Here is a 16,297-nt window from a genome sequence, read left to right on the forward strand (position 1 = left end):
GTTAACAGCATACGAAAGCATAGCTCAATGTTTTTTAACGTGACAGCTTTTGTTATTAATATTGCATTAATGATCTTGAAATTGATTGAAAGTTGCGTTAGAAGGTGAACATTTCGAAAAGTAGATTAAACAAAGTATCACACAAGATGGCAGTTATGTTGAAGCCCTGAAACTTGAACTGTGCTATGTTAAAGTATCAAAGTTTCATGAATTATGCTTTCACGTCATTTATAGTTTGCTTCTATCATGTATGCACCTAAAGTTAATAAAGTTTAAATTTTCACAAGGACTTCATAAACACCCTGTTATTGTGGTCATACATAGTCTTGAAGTGCATCCAGTTTCAGAAATCAACTGAGTCATTAACTTGTACAGTATTTCATTGAGCAACCCAACAGCTATTATGTGCATAAATATAAAAGCAAAATGTTCCGTATGCTGGAAATATGAAACAAAAACAGAAAATGCTGAAAAAACTCAGCAGGTCTAGCAGCATCTGTGGAGACAGAAACAGAGTTAACATTTCAAATCCATATGATGACTCTGAAGAAGGGTCATACGGACTCTATGTTAACTCTGTTTCTCTCTCCACAGATGCTGCAAGACCTACTGAGCTATTATGTACAGACTAACGTATATAAGGGTAGATACAGCATGTTCAATCTACTCTTATTTGCAAAATAGCACATAGGTGGCTAATATTAAAATATAACGGTGGGTGGGGAATTGAGATCTGACAGTCTTGAAAAAGAAATAACATTAATATTTGTAGTTTTCCTTGGGGATGGCAGCTCACTTTCAAAATGAATTGAGACTGATGAAAATTGCATTTCAAAACGTGAAAGAACTGACAACTGAGTTTGACTATTATTACAAAATATCACTGCACACGTTTACTGACATATTTCCAAAAGCAATCCACAGGCTGGTAAATGGAAAGCGGCTGATAAATGGAAAGCTCATAATGCAACAGACCACTTATCGAGGTGGCAATTCATAAAAGGCAAACAAACTGTCTGGTCACAGGGAATTGATAAAGGATTAATATCGTTTTGAGGAGACAATTCACTCTTTGTGGATAAATTCTTAATTTATATATAAAAACACACCAGTGCCTATCAGCAATCCTTGTGGAAATTTGGTGAGATTCCTGTTAAATGGTACAAGCCAAGTTTTTAAAAAACAAATGATTCACAAAATGATTCAATTTCCAAAAAAATCACGGGGCCAGATAAACAAAGTGTTGCATTATATTTGACCATGATATTATGCTGTGAAGGGTAAACATCGACACAAGCCAAATGGGCTGTTTCTCTGTTGTAATTTCTACGTAAAACTGAGTATAAAACCCAGTAAATTAAACTGACAGTTACCTGATGAATCAGTTGAACATATGAATATAATAAAAAGACAGCAAAAGTGGAGTACCTTAACTTTGGCTGCAACTGTTTTGTAATATTTTATGACATAATCACAGAGTACAAGGTTTGCTCGCATTAAATTAATATACTCCAGGTGAAAAAATATTATACGTTCCACAGTGGAAAGGGTACAGATAGTGTTCCTCCTGCAAAAAGCACAGACACGTGAAATATTGCCCCCATAAAAATGCAATTTGTATCGGATTCCCCACATTCCTGTGCTGTTACTGGGCTTATTTAGCATTGTGAAATCAACACAGAAAAAATGCATCACAGAAGCCAGCATGTTAGCGTACCAATACTTCTACGGGTGTATTCGAGGGTAGACAGAATCTCAGTATTTTTACAGTGCAGAAGGAGGCCATTCAGCCCATTGAGTCTGCACTGGCTCGCTGAAAGAGCAATCTACCTAATCCCACTCTCCTGCTTTATCACTGTAGCCTTGCACATTCTCTCTTTTCAGATAGCAATCCAATTCCCTTTTGAATGCCTCGATCGAATCACCTTTCCAGGAAGTTCATTCCAAACTCCAACCACCTTCTGGGTGAAAAAAATTTTCCTCACATCACTTCTACTCCTTTTGCCCATTATTTTGATCTGTGCCCTCTAGTTCTTGATGGTCCCTTGAGTGGGAAGAGTTTCTCACTATTTACCCTGTCCATACCCTTCAGGATCTTGAATACCTCTATCAAGTCTCCTCTCAGCCTTCTTTTCTCCAAGGAAAACAGACCCAACCTCTCCAATCTATCCTCATAGCTACAGTTTTTCATCCCTGTGAATCTCCTCTGTACTCTCTTCAATGCCTTCACATCCTTCCTCAAGTGTGGCACCTAGAACTGGAGGCAATACTCCAGGTGAGGCCCAACTAGTGTCTTATACAAGTTTAACATGACCTCCTTACTCTTGTACTCAATGCCCCTATTAATAAAACCTTGGCTACCACATGCTTTATTTACTGCTCTCTCAACATGCCCTACCACCTTCAATGACTTATGTACAAATACACCAAGGTCCCTTTGTTCCCGTAAGATAAAAGTAAAATACTGCAGATGCTGAAAATCTGAAACAAAAGCAGAAAATGCTGGAAAAACTCAGCAGGTCTAGCAGCATCAGTGGAGACAGAAACAGAGCCAACGCCTCGAGTCCGTATGATCCTTCCTCAGAGCTGGAGAGATGTAGAAATGTGATGAGGTTTATACTGTTTAAGAGGGGTGGAGCAGGTGAAGCTGGATAGAAGGCCAGCGATAGGTGGGGACAGAGAAGACAAAGATGTCATGAACCAAAGGACAAAAGAAGTGTTAATGGTATTGGTAAGGGCTAAAGTAAGGTGCTGATGGTGGCATTAAGGTAAGAAAGCAGAATGTGATAATAGCAGAACAAGGGTAAGTACTGTGAAAGAACAACTTGGAACGAGTAACAGGTGGCCCTTTTGGGGATGGGGGGGGGGAAAAGGATAGAAAATGGGATAAAAAAGGGGGGGGTAATTTAAAAATGGGGATAAAACAATGAATGAATGAATGAAAGAAAAAAAAAATGAATATAAAAATAAGTGGATAAAAAATAAAAACAAACGTACAGAAAAGGGATTAAAAAAAGGGTGAGGAGAGAGGACAGAGTTTATGGTCTGAAGTTGTTGAACACAATGTTAAGTCCGGAAGGCTGTAAAGTGACTAATCGGAAGATGAGGTGCTGTTCCTCCAGCTTGCGTTGGGCTTCACTGGAACACTGCAGCAGGCCAAGGACGGACATGTGGGCATGAGAGCAGGACGATATGTTGAAATTGCAATCAACAGGAAGCTCTGGGTCATGCTTGCGGACGGCCTGAAGGTGGTCTGCAAAGCGGTCATCCAGTCTGCGTTTGGTCTTCCCAATGTAGAGGAGGCCGCATTGGGAGCAGCGAATGCAGTAGACCAAATGGATGGAAGTGCAAGTGAAGTGCTGCTTCACCTGAAAGGAGTGTTTGGGTCTTTGGACGGTGAGGAGGGAGGAGGTAAAGGGGCAGGTGTTGCACTTTCTGCGGTTGCATGGGAAAGTTCCATGGGAGGGGGATGAGGTATAGGGGATGATGGAGGAGTGGACCAGGGTGCCCCGGAGGGAATGGTCCCTACGAAATGCTGACAGGGGGGTGGTAAGGTGAAGATGTGTTTAGACCATGAATTCTCTCCACTATCCTCACCCCTTTTTAAATCCCTTTTCCCCACATTCATTTTTATTTTTTATCCACTTATTTTTATTTTCATTAATTTATTCATTGTTTTATCTCTTTTAAAATCACCCCTATTTATCCCATTTTCCCCACCACTGCTCCCTCCTATTGTTCCATCTTGTTCTTTACACACTGTTTATACTTGTTCTGCTATTATCACATTCTGCCTTCTTACCTTAATACCACTATCAGCACCTTTTTTACCCTATACCACTATCATTAACACTCCCTTTGTCCTTTTGTACATGACATCTTTGTCAATCTCTTTGTCCCCAACTATTGCTGGCCTTCTATCCAGCTTCACCTGCTCCATCCTCCTTAAACAGTATAAACTTCATCACATTTTTACTTTAGCTCTGAAGAAAGGTCATACGGACTTGAAATGTTAATTCTGTTTCTTTCTCCACAGATGCTGCTAGACCTGAGTTTTTCCAGCATTTTCTGTTTTTGTCTTCCTTTATTCCTGCACCTCCTTTAGAGTTTCTCCCTTTATTTTATACTGTCTCTCCACATTCTTCCTGCCAAAATAAATCACCTCAAACTTCTCTGCACTGAACTTCATCTGCCAGCTGTCTGCCCAATCCACCAATATAACACACAGCAGTTAATGTTGTAGGCTTACTTGACTTCTATTAACAAGCAAGTGCACACTTGTTTTTGGTGAAAACACCACCGTATGCTCACTGCAAATTGGTTGATTTTGAATTCTAGAGCAGCAGCAAGACAACTGGTTTGTTCGCTCAATGCTCCCGTAGGTTTGCCATGAAACAGTTCTTTCCAACCTCAGCTGGTGGTGTCCCTTTATACAGAGCTTATAACACCGAAACAGCCAAAGTTAGCATTCCTCCACATCAGCAAACAATTCTAATTTAATTTACCCACCCTGTTTCCACATCCCATGAAGCCCTTCTCCTTCAGCCACCTATCCAAGCTTGAATGGGTTAATCCGCCATAACCACTAACCCTCTCAACTATGCCCTCTGTTCTAAATTTCTTTCTTTAAAACTCTATAGCTATGGTTCCTTTCTCTTGACCCCTCAACTACCTAAAACAGTCTACTTTTCTCTACCCTGTCTCATCCTTTCACAATTTTAAACACTTCTATTACATTGCCCCACAATCAATGTTGTTCTCCAGAAGTGACCCAATTTTTCAGGTTTTTCTTCCTATTTGTATTTCCATTCAGGACTTGCAGTCATGGTTGAAAAACAGGCTATCTAATCCTCTGGGTTGGACTCTCCACAACCACTTGAGTATGGTCTTCACACATTTTATCTTGCCTTCTCTGTGCCAGCATCATTGGCTTCCTTGTAGGTGATGGTGATGCAAACTATACAAGTCAAAAATCACATGATTTTCCTGTACTGGCTCTGCCTGTCTTTAGTCAGCAGTGACCAGCTTCCTCTCATCTGCTTCACTACAGTTCTTTATCTGTCAATGACCATCTATTGAAATATCTCTTTAGAAGCCGTTCCCCCTTGTGTATGTTAAAGGAGGCAGCCAGCTGGTCTTCGAGCTCGAGTAGAGTAATCTTCTGACATTTTCATGAAATGAAATTGGTACACCTCTTAACCACAAGTCACTTCTGCTAAGACATCAGGCTGTTTTCACAATTGGAAATCACTTTCTATTTCCTCAACCTTCTTTCCTGCCAGTAAACAATAATGCAGTAGTTGCAGCAGCTCATTTTTTTGTGTCTTTTCTTCATCAAGTATAAGTACTGAACTCTTTACCCCAGGGATCCAGCTCCTGACCCTTCCCTCTTCGCCCACCATTCAACACTCCAACTCCTGACTTTTTGCAGCTGCCACCCCACCAATGCAGGCATTCAGTTCCTGAACATTCTGCCTGAAGCTTGCAGTTGTCTTTTGGCCCAGAACCCAGCTCCAAAGCCCTACCCATTTTCTAAGGCCCCCAATTCCCAGAAGCTCTCCAAATCACGATCTCTTCCCCCTCCCACTGAGTACTCGTGACTCCTTCCTTGCCTACACACAAGCGCTCTTTTCCATGTACTCCTTTCCTTGCTATCCCCTCAACTACATACCCTTGCTCTTCTTTGTCAGCATGGTGATGGTTGCATAGCGGTAATGCTCACTGAAGTAATAATCCAGAGGCCCAGGCTACTGTTCTGGAGATAAGAGCAAGAGACTGCAGTTGCTGGAAATATGAAATAAAAACAGCAAATGCTGGAAAAACTCAACAGGTCAGACAGCATCTGTGGAGAAAGAGAGTTAATGTTTTGAGTCTACACGACTCTTCTTCAGAGCTGAAGAAGAGTCTTGCAGACTTGAAATGTTAACTCTGTTTCTCTCTCCACAAATGCTATCAGACTTGCCGAGTATACTGTTCTGGGGACATGGTTTCAAGTCCCACCACAGCAACTGGTGGAATTTTAATTCAATTAATGAATCTGGAACATAAACTTAAGCGTAAAATTGTTGTGAAAACTCATCTCATTCACTCACATCCCTTCCCTTTAGGGAAGGAAATCTGCTGCCTGGTCTGGCCTACATGTGATTCCAGGTCCTCAGCAATGTGGTTGAGTCTTGAATGTTTAAAAATAAGGGTCACCCATTTAAAGTGGAGATGAGGCAAAATCTTTTCTCTCAGAGGGTCATGAGTCTATGGAACTCTCTTCCTGAAAAGATGGTGAAAGCAGAGTCTTTGAATATTTTTAAGGCAGAGGTGGATAGATTCTTGATAAGCAAGGGGGCGATAGGTTATCTAGGGTAGGCGGAATGCAGATTGAGGTTACTATCAGATCAGTCATGATCTTATTGAATGGCGGAGCAGGCACGAGGGGTCAAACGGCCTACTCCTTGTTCGTATGTATGTTCATACGTATGTAACTGCCCTCTGAAATGGCCTAGCAAGCCACACAGTTCAAGGGCAATTAGGGATGGGTAACAAATGCTGACCAGCAACACACACATCCCATGAAAGAGGAAAACTCTCCTCCTGACTCAATCTGCTATCTATCGTGACGACATCAACCACTCTCAATTCACCATGAACAATGGCAGCAGAGGTCTACTGGTTACTTGAAAAACAATGCGCCAATTTTATTTCTCTACTGTTTTTCTGATATTATATTACCTTACCTATCTTATATTACCAGCATTACCACAGGGGAAGGCAATGGCGTAGTGGTATTGCCACTGGACTAGTAATCCAGAGACCCAGGTTCAAATCCCACCATGGCAGATGGTGGAATTTGAATTCAATAAAAATCTGGAATTAATTTGTCAATTGTTGTAAAAACCCACATGAATCATATCTTACCCCTGACACCACCAAAATATGGGCAAGGAAACCTCCTGCTGAAAAACCATGTACCGCCCTCCCATGTTGAATAGCACTTGGAGGCACTAGGTGCAGAATGGGAGGCACTAGGTGCAGAATGTACTCTGGGTGGGAGACTTAAATGTCCTTCACCAAGACCGGCCTTGGTGGCCAAGGTAGCCAAGTCTAGCAGCTAGACTGGGTCTGTGGCAGGTGGTAAGGGAAAAACATACTTGTTGTGTGTGATACTACCACCATGCAACCACGCTTTGAACAGATTTAGCAACTCAACATTGTGGACCATCAGCTGCAGCAGAATTGTACTTGAACACAATCTGTAGCCTCATGTCCCAGCATATCCCCCATTCTACCATCAAGCCAGGAGATCAAGAGTGCAGGAGGTGCAGGCGGCATGCCAGGAGCATACCTACAAATGAGGTGTCAACCTGGCGAATCTATAACACAGGACTACTTGCGTGCCAAGCAGCAAGTGATAGGCAGGGCTAAGTAATCCCACAGACTACGGATCAGATCGAAGCTTGGCAGTCCTGCCACATCCAATCGTGAATGGTGGTGGGCAAGAAAACATCTCACTGGAGGAGGCGGCTCCACAAATATCTCCATCCTCAATGATGGAGGAGCCCAGCACATCAGTGCAAAAGGTAAGGCATTCGCTACAATCCTCAACCATAAGTGCCAAGTGAATGAACCATCTCGGCCTACTCTGGAGGTTCCCAGCATCACAGATGCCAGTCTTCAGCCAATTCAAATCAGTCCACTTGATATGAAGAAACGGCTAAAGGCACTGGATACTGCAAAGCCTCTGGGCCCTGACAATATCCTAGCAATAGTACTGAAGGCTTGTGCTCCAGAACTTGCTGTGTCCCTAGCCAAGCTTCTCCAGTACAGTTACAACACTGGCATCTACCTGGCTATGTGGAAAATTGCCCAGGCATGTCATATTCACAAAAAGCAGGACAAATCCAACCCGGCCAATTACCATCCCATCTTTCTGCTCTCAATCAGTAAAGTGATGGAAGGGGTTATCAACAATGCTATCAAGCAGCGCTTGCTTAGCAATAACCTGCTCACTGACACTCAGTTTGGGTTCCGCCAGGGCCACTCAGCTTCTGACCTCATTACAGCCTTGGTTCAAACATGGACAAAAGAGTTGAACTCCAGAGGTGAGTGTGACTGCCCTTCACATCAAATCAGCATTTTGCCTAGTGTGGCATCAAGGAGCCTTAGCAAAACTGGAGTCAATGGAAATCAGGTGGAAAACTCTCCGTTGGTTGGAGTCAAGCCTAGCACAAAGGATGATGGTTGTGGTTGTTGGAGTTCAGTCATCTCAGCTCCAGAACAGCAGGCGTTCCTCAGGGTAGTGTCCTCAGCCCAACCATCCTCAGCTCCTTCATCAATGACCTTCCTTCCAACATAAGGTCAGAAGTGGGGATGTTCGCTGATGACTGCACAATGTTCAGCACCGTTCACGACTCCTCAGATACTGAAGCAGTCCATGCCCAAATGCAGCAAGACCTGGACAATATCCAGGCTTGGGATCACAAGTGGCAAGTAACATTTGCGCCACACAAGTGCCAGGCAATGATAATCTCCAACAAGCGAAAATCCAACTATCATCCCTAGAAGTTCAATAGCATCATCGTCACTGTATCCCCCACTATCAACATCCTGAGGGTTACCATTGACCAGAACTCAACTGGACTAGCCATACAAACACTGTGGCTACAAAAGCGGGTCAGAGACTAGGAATCGTGCTACGAGTAACTCACCTCCTGACTCCCCAAAGCCTGTCCACAATCTACAAGGCACAAGTCAGGAGTGTGATGGAATACACCCAACTTGCCTGGATGAGAGCAGCTCCCACAACACTCAAGAAGCTTGACACCGTCCAGGACAAAGCAGCCCACCTGATTGGCAGCAAATCCACAAACATTCACTCCCTCCACCAACGATGCACAGTAGCAGCAGTGTGTACTACCTACAAGATGCACTGCAGGAAATCACCAAGACTCCTTCGACAACACCTTCCAAACACACAACCACTGCCATTCAGAAGGACAAGGGCAACAGATAGATGGGAACACCACCAGCTGGAAGTTCCCTCCAAGTCATTCACCATCCTGACTTGGAAATATAATCACTGTTCCTTCAATGGGTCAAAATCCTGGAACTCCCTTCTCCTAACAGCACTGTGGGTGTACCTACACCACATGGACTCCAGCCGTTCAAGAATGCAGCTCACCACCACCTTCTCAAGGGCAACTGGGGATGGACAAGAAATATTGGCTCAGTGAAGCCCACATCCCGTGAATGAATACATTTTTAAAAATTACTTATATTGGCAGGAGTTTACAATAGACAATAACATGAAAAGGGGGTCAACTGATATCAAACTTAGGGTACAGTCTAGGATATATATGGGTACATGGCGCATATCATCTTTAAATTTTAGCAGCTGCTAGGAATGCTAACCTATGCTTACCTCAGGTACCTAAAATTCATTCCCTACCTCAAAAACAACAGAAGCTACAGTCTGAGCCCCACCAGGAAAGACCTGCAGTTGAATTGAGTCCTATTGGGCTGTCAAGAGCAGGAAAGAAGTAACAATTGGGAGTAAGAAAGATGCACCAGTTTCTGCCAGCTTTTATTGTGAAGTTTTCAGTTTTCCTATACCGAAACCTTGCAGGAGCACAAAATGTTCATATAAACTAAGAATTTTACAGTAAAAACTAATTTTATAGCACTTCAGCTGCAGATATAGCTGCTACCTCTTTTAGCAATTCCTGCTGCGAACTTCTCTCCTCTTCCCAACAGTGCATGTCCTGTTGAGAAAACACTTTGATGACGACTCCTCTCCTGCTAGCTCATTTCATGATTCCTCTGCTCCCATAAGCAGGATAGCAGAACAACCTCCTATCCCACTTCTGAAGAAAGGCTGACTGCTGTGATGGTACTCCCGGTGATAGCTAACTACAGGCTGTTGGGCTTTCTTGATTTATATGGGTTCACAACTTACTAGATAAACTCACTGAGGCATTAGGAATCATTCTGTGTATTTTAACACTGACTTGTTTTAGAACATCGAAACAGAATGCACCTCAATGTTTACGTACAAATCGAAATCCTACTTCAATGTGCTTAAAACTGAACCAAAGAAGTGTCAAAAATGGTAAACTTTTTCAGGGGGCAAACTCCCAAAACTTCCCCTTCGAAAATAAATCTTACTCGAAGCCCCAACCCAAAGTACATAATCTAGACTGACACTGCAGCACCACACAGGCAGATAAGCCATCTAACGAGATGTTACACCGAAGCCCCGTTTGCCCTCGCTGCTGGATGTAAAGATTCCATTACACTATTTTGAAAAAAGGGCAAGGGGAACTCTTCCCAACGTCCTGGCCAATATTTATCCATCAAGCAACATCATAAAGACAAGTTATCTGAACATTATAACATTGCTGTTTGTGGAACTTTTCTGTATGCAAACCGGCCGCCACATTTGCTACAATACCGCACTTCAAAAGTACTTTATTGGCTGCGAAGCATGTTGGAACACCCCAAAGTAATGAAATATACTGTAGAAATGCAAATCTTTTACCAACAGCAGCCGATGTATGTATGTACGGGCTACAAAATGTTTATGTTCCCTGCATACTCAAAACAAATGCCAGTTGGGCAGAGAATACATTCTAACTTGGAGAATACAGGAGTGCTAATCAAAATAGGCTAAAATCAGGTAAAATCGACTTGAATTTACTCATGCAAAAAAATAAAAGCTAAAGTTGCAGCTATACCAAGTAAAGATGCACAAGCTGTTGGGGTTCCCGAAATCCTAAAGGCACCGGGAGCACAGGCTCGATCTCTACTCAAGGCGAAGGAGAGGGAGGGTGAAAGCCAGTTTGCTGTTGCAAAAAGCTGGGACCCTTTGGGGTGTCCAACGGCGCTGAGGGGGCCGGACAGGATTCTCCCCATTCAAACAGCTGCAGTGTCACTGCTGGTGGGGGGGTGGGGGGGGGGGGGGGACGGGACGGGACAGTCCGGGTTAAGGGGGCACAGGAGCTCCTGGAGCCCGGGGCAGCCTCTGGCGGCAGCGGCGGGGTTACTACCCCCGCCCTCCCTCTTGCTGCCGGCGCTGAACTTTCAGGCAACGCGCAACCGGAATGGCGACGTGTCCGGCCTTCCCTGCCGCTTGTCGAGGGGAGGAGGAACGCCAAGCCGACCGGCTTCACGGAGTGTTGTCCGGAAAGGGCCGGCCGGCCGCCCGCCGATAGCCGCCCACACCCCCCAACGGCCCCCGGCCCGGGCTCGGGCTCGGGCTCCGGCTCCCTTACCTTCCCAGTAGTTGCTGCTCCCCGCCGCCATCTTTGTTTTCCAGCGTCACCCGCCCGGAACAACCCATTATCATCAATTTCCGAGGGAGATCCTTCCCAGCTTGGGGGGGAGGCGGGGAGAACAAATACTAAAACAAACAGTTTTAACAAAACATCAGAGGGAGTGTAAGGACAATATTACGATTGTGTCGATGATGTTCTTTGAAACTTGGTCTATGTCTCACACGGGATACTTTATCATTAACTGCGCTCCCCTCTGAGGTTTGTGGTGCATGCTGCGCTGTTAAAGGGGCCGCTGAGGAGCGGGGCCACTGCGCCGGCGTCTGCGCCCGGGTCAGGGTTTGCGCTTCCGGTTTGTGATGTGTCGCTCGCTGCTGCCAACGCCACCGCCACCTTCCCAGGGCCAATCCGGGGGTGGGGAGGGCAGGAAGGCCGGGATCAGATCCTGGGCTAAAGCTACGATGCAAGAGAGTCGACACTTTGTGTGCAGCGCGACAGAGAATATTGCAAAACAAAACAAAACAAAAAAAAATTGAAATAAGAGCAAAATAATGTGGATGTGTTGGAAACCTGAGGTTGGGGAAAAGCTCAGCAGCGTCTGTGGAGAGAGAGAGAGAGAGAGAGAAACAGAGTCAACGTTTCGAGTCTGTGGGACTTATTATTTCAGAGCTGAAGAGAGGTTAGCGATGTGATGGATAGTTATACTTCAGTGAAACAGGGCACAGGTGAGACCACACCTGGAGCGTTGTGTACAGTACTGGTCTCCTTATTTAAAGAAAGGTGTAAATGTGTTAAAAGCAGTTCAGAGAAGGCTTACTAGACTTAACACCAGGAATGGGTGGTAAAAACAAAAAACTACTGCGGATGCTGGAAATCCAAAACAAAAACAGAATTACCTGGAAAAACTCAGCAGGTCTGGCAGCATCGGCGGAGAAGAAAAGAGTCGACGTTTCAAGTCCTCACGACCCTTCAACAGAACCGGTTCTGCTGAAGGGTCATGAGGACTCGAAACGTCAACTCTTTTCTTCTCCGCCGATGCTGCCAGACCTGCTGAGTTTTTCCAGGTAATTCTGTTTTTGTCCAGGAATGGGTGGGTTGACCTATGAGGAAAGGCTGGACAGGTTCGGCTTGTGTCCGCTGGAATTTAGAAGAGTAAGAGGCGACTTAATTGAAACCTTTAAGATCCTGAGGATGTGTGCGGAGAGGGTGTTTCCTCTTGTGGGAGAATCTAGAACTAGGGGTCGTCACTGTTTAAAAATAAGGGGTCGCTCATTTAAGACAAGAGGTGAGGAGAAATTTTTTTCTCTGATGTTTGAGAGCCTTTGGAACTCTCTTCCTCAAAAGGCAGTGGAAGCAGAGTCTGAATATTTTTAAGGCAGAGCCAGATAGATTCTTGATTAACACGGGGGTGAAAGATTATCGGGGGTAGGCAGGAATGTGGGATTGAGGTTACAATCAGTCCAGCCATGATCTTAATGAATGGTGGAGCAGGCTTGAGGGGCCGACTACTTCTGCACCTAATTCGTATGTTTATAACCCTGATTTTTTTTGTTACCCGTAAGTTGGTTGGGCACAAATTATTCATTCCACTTCCACAAACACTTTAAAAGTATTATCCTGATGACGAAACATGTCTGCAGGTGTGAAGACATTGGCTGGGATTTTTCAGCCTTGCCTGCCAGTGGGATCAGGGACTCTTGGTTGGCTCGCCACATCACCTGTGGTGGTACTGGAAAATCCTGGCTATTGTCATGTGTGTTTTATACTTTAAAATAAGGAAACGTAGTGCCGGATTTTCAGAGTCAGGCTGACTCCAAAGACCTTTTAAAAATGGCAGGCGGGACCTAGATGTGGAAGCCCTGCCTCCATTTCTATTAGATCCCATTCTTGTTGCCAGGGGAATGGGGGCAGGGCATGAATCACACAGGAAGGAAACTGAACACAGAAGGGCAATTTGAAATTAGCACTGAGTTCATTTTCAAAGTCCAAGGGCCTTAAGCCACAGTGTTGGAGTCATGAATTTATGGAGATGACATAAACAGAACTTATCCGTCCTTCAAAAGTGTTTTAAGTGTCATGATCTTAAGTTATTTAAATGCATCACCCTTTCAAAACAAAACTAGGCTGCAGCTGTCAATTAGAGTAAAAGGAAACAAATTGCTGGAGTGAATCGATTGACAGGCCATCTGGTGTAGCTCAGAATAAGACATTACCATCCATTCCTGCAGCTTCAATAGACATCATTGTTGACATTTCCAAAGGGCTGCTATTACAGTCGAGGCCATTATGAACGCTTGGTTGAGTTTCAAAAGCACTTATCTGATTGGGGGTGAGGTCTGAGTTTACATTTTGATTGACACTTTTGTTGTCTTTGATATGGTTCCTGATTAGAAGCTTGTTTGTTTTTATAGTAGATTGACCACTTTAGGGGATTTAAAATCTTTGAATGGGTTTCATGAATGAGTTTTTTTTCCCCTTTTTCAAGTGTGTATGAGGCATCTGTTGGGTTGTTAGAAGTATAATTTTTTCATCTCCATGTGGCTCCTGAAGTCTGCCCATAGTCGGTACAGGGTGAGTGGCAATGGAGGTGGGTGGAAGAAGGAGGAGTGAGGGTCTGAGGCCCTAATAGCCTTTTATAAAACTACAGGGATAAAAGTGACTGAAGACATAAAAGCCTGAACATTAGTGGCCAAAGACAAAAAGGTCTGAAAAATTTTTGTGACAATGAATCATGTGCATATTAAAGCACAAAGCAACTACAGTGTGAGGGGCTGGAAAATTATAGTACTTTAGCTGATCTGTAGTGAAATGCAAATACTTACAAGCCATGTCAAATTATTAGACTTCAAGTGGGTAGAAACATTAGTTTTTCCTTTGGTTTACCTTCTATTTCCATCAATGCTTTTGTATAAAATCAACCAAGTGATCCCAGCATTTCAACTTTTTGTGCAGTTTGTACATGTAATACAGGGTGAAGTCCATACTAACAACAGAACATGACCTTGCTGCATTATATACATCATAGGAAGGGAAGCTTAAGTAAGGGGGCAAAGTGTCACCACCCACGAGCTAAGGTTGCCATCTGGAAAGTCTCTTCACCACCTATGAAGACAAGATGATTCAGTCCCTGGTCATTCAAAACAGGAGGTTTACATACGGAGTTTAGGATACCATTCTTCCTTAGTTCCTTGGTATTTCCGTACAACTTTGGATTCAAAATATGAAAATAAACTAAGATTGGATTCTAAACTAAGAATGAATTTCTGCATGGTTGGTCATTTCTCTACTCATTTGTAACCACCACAGATTTACTTACTAGAAGGTAGCAGTTGAGATCCCGAAGATCTAGCAACCTATCCACTATTCTCAAGTCAGGAAGTTCCCAGGTTCAATTGTTTATCTGTGTGGAATTAACTGATCTAGACAGATTCAGCGTCAAATTCACCAAGAATCAACACATTCGAGTGTAAGCCAATTTTGAAAACAGAATAAAGTTTCACTTACCAGTCCGCTATCTGCCTGCTCCACTCCACAACCCCAGGTTTAGGGTGAAGCTGAGCATACAATCACCCCCACAACCCAGGTGGTATATTAAACATTAACTGGGATTTTTATAAATCCCTCCCCTGCCCCAATACTGTGGAATCGCAAGCCAGGGGGATGGATCTTCTCCCAGCTGCTGCTGCCTGTCCAGAAATTCTCAGTACAGGTGGCTCCCGCAGGCCTGCTTCTGGCCTCATTGATGTCCAAGGAGCTGCTGGAGGCCCCATTCGTGACCTTCGCACTAGGAAGTCACTTACCTCCTCTTGTCTTCAGCGTTATTTAGGATGTTGGACTGGTCATCAAGCAGCTGGTCAAAGGAAACAAAAACAGAATTACCTGGAAAAACTCAGCAGGTCTGGCAGCATCGGCGGAGAAGAAATCAGTTAACGTTTCGAGCCTTCATGGCCCTTCGGCAGAACTGAAGCATAGTTAGAAGAAGGGAGAAATATAAATTGGTTTAAGGTGGGTGGGGGGTGGGGGGGGGGGGAGAGAGAGACATTGAGGGTGTGGTGATTGTGGAGATGAGCAGATAATCAAAAGATGTCACAGACAAAAGGGTCAAAGAGGTGTTTTGTCTGAGAAAAGTGCTAATTAAGAATGGAAGACAGGATATTCAAAGTACAGCTCTAGTGGGGGTGGTTTTCAATAATTTATATTGATTCTTCTTTCCCCACCTATTTCCATTATTTTTAAATCTAAAACTAAAACCTTGTTAGCCTTTCCACCCCACCCCCACTAGAGCTGTACTTTGAATATCCTGTCTTCCATTCTTAATTAGCACTTTTCTCAGACAAACCACCTCTTTGACCCTTTTGTCTGTGACATCTTTTGATTATCTGCTCATCTCCACAATCACCACACCCTCAATGTCTCTCTCTCCCCCCACCCACCCCCCCCCCCACCCACCTTAAACCAATTTATATTTCTCCCTTCTAACTATGCTTCAGTCCTGCCGAAGGGCCATGAAGGCTCGAAACGTTAACTGATTTCTTCTCCGCCGATGCTGCCAGACCTGCTGAGTTTTTCCAGGTAATTCTGTTTTTGTTTTGGATTTCCAGCATCCGCAGTAGCTTTTAGCTTTTTGTTTTTAGCTGGTCAAAGGGTTTGGTGATGGTACAGCCAAAAGTCTTTTGTATGGTGGCAGCGGTACCTACCAGAATAACTGCTCCAGCTCCTCCAATCACAGGTTCCCTCCCTCCCACCTTTGCCGTGAATAGATTGGAGGAGCAGCAAGAGTGGAAAGGAGGGAACCTGTGATTGGAGGAGCTGGAGCTGCAAGCGTTAGAGAGACAGAATCTGATTGGAGGAGCAGCTTCTCACAGGTTCTGTCTCCCATGCTCATGACTTCTCCAGTCACAGCTCTGCATGATTTTCCTACACTCTCTGATGTGTGCCTTTCAATTGTTCAGGCCCGTTTGGACTACAAAGGAGGCAGAGGTTACAGACATATTTAGGATAGCAGAATTTCAAAATCCAAAATGTTGGCAATCCTG

At 44.1% G+C, this 16,297-nt stretch overlaps 1 protein-coding gene across 3 annotated transcripts in view; it reads right to left on the reverse strand.

Moving 5' to 3' along the window:
* Positions 1–11,395, reverse strand: part of gosr1 (golgi SNAP receptor complex member 1) — a 121,884-nt gene extending 110,489 nt beyond the window's left edge. For 2 of the 3 annotated variants that reach the window (XM_078548016.1, XM_078548015.1), the window contains exon 1: positions 11,262–11,395. In XM_078548016.1, the coding sequence (XP_078404142.1) occupies positions 11,262–11,292 (31 nt within the window). In that variant the 5' untranslated portion in view covers positions 11,293–11,395. Of the gene's footprint in view, positions 1–10,724; positions 10,845–11,261 lie in introns of those variants that run through there. The other variant, XM_078548017.1, reaches the window with a different exon arrangement.
* Between the last annotated feature and the right edge of the window lie 4,902 nt (positions 11,396–16,297).

Source organism: Cetorhinus maximus, chromosome 9, assembly GCF_964194155.1.
Source record: "Cetorhinus maximus chromosome 9, sCetMax3.hap1.1, whole genome shotgun sequence".
NCBI classification, from domain to species: domain Eukaryota; kingdom Metazoa; phylum Chordata; class Chondrichthyes; order Lamniformes; family Cetorhinidae; genus Cetorhinus; species Cetorhinus maximus.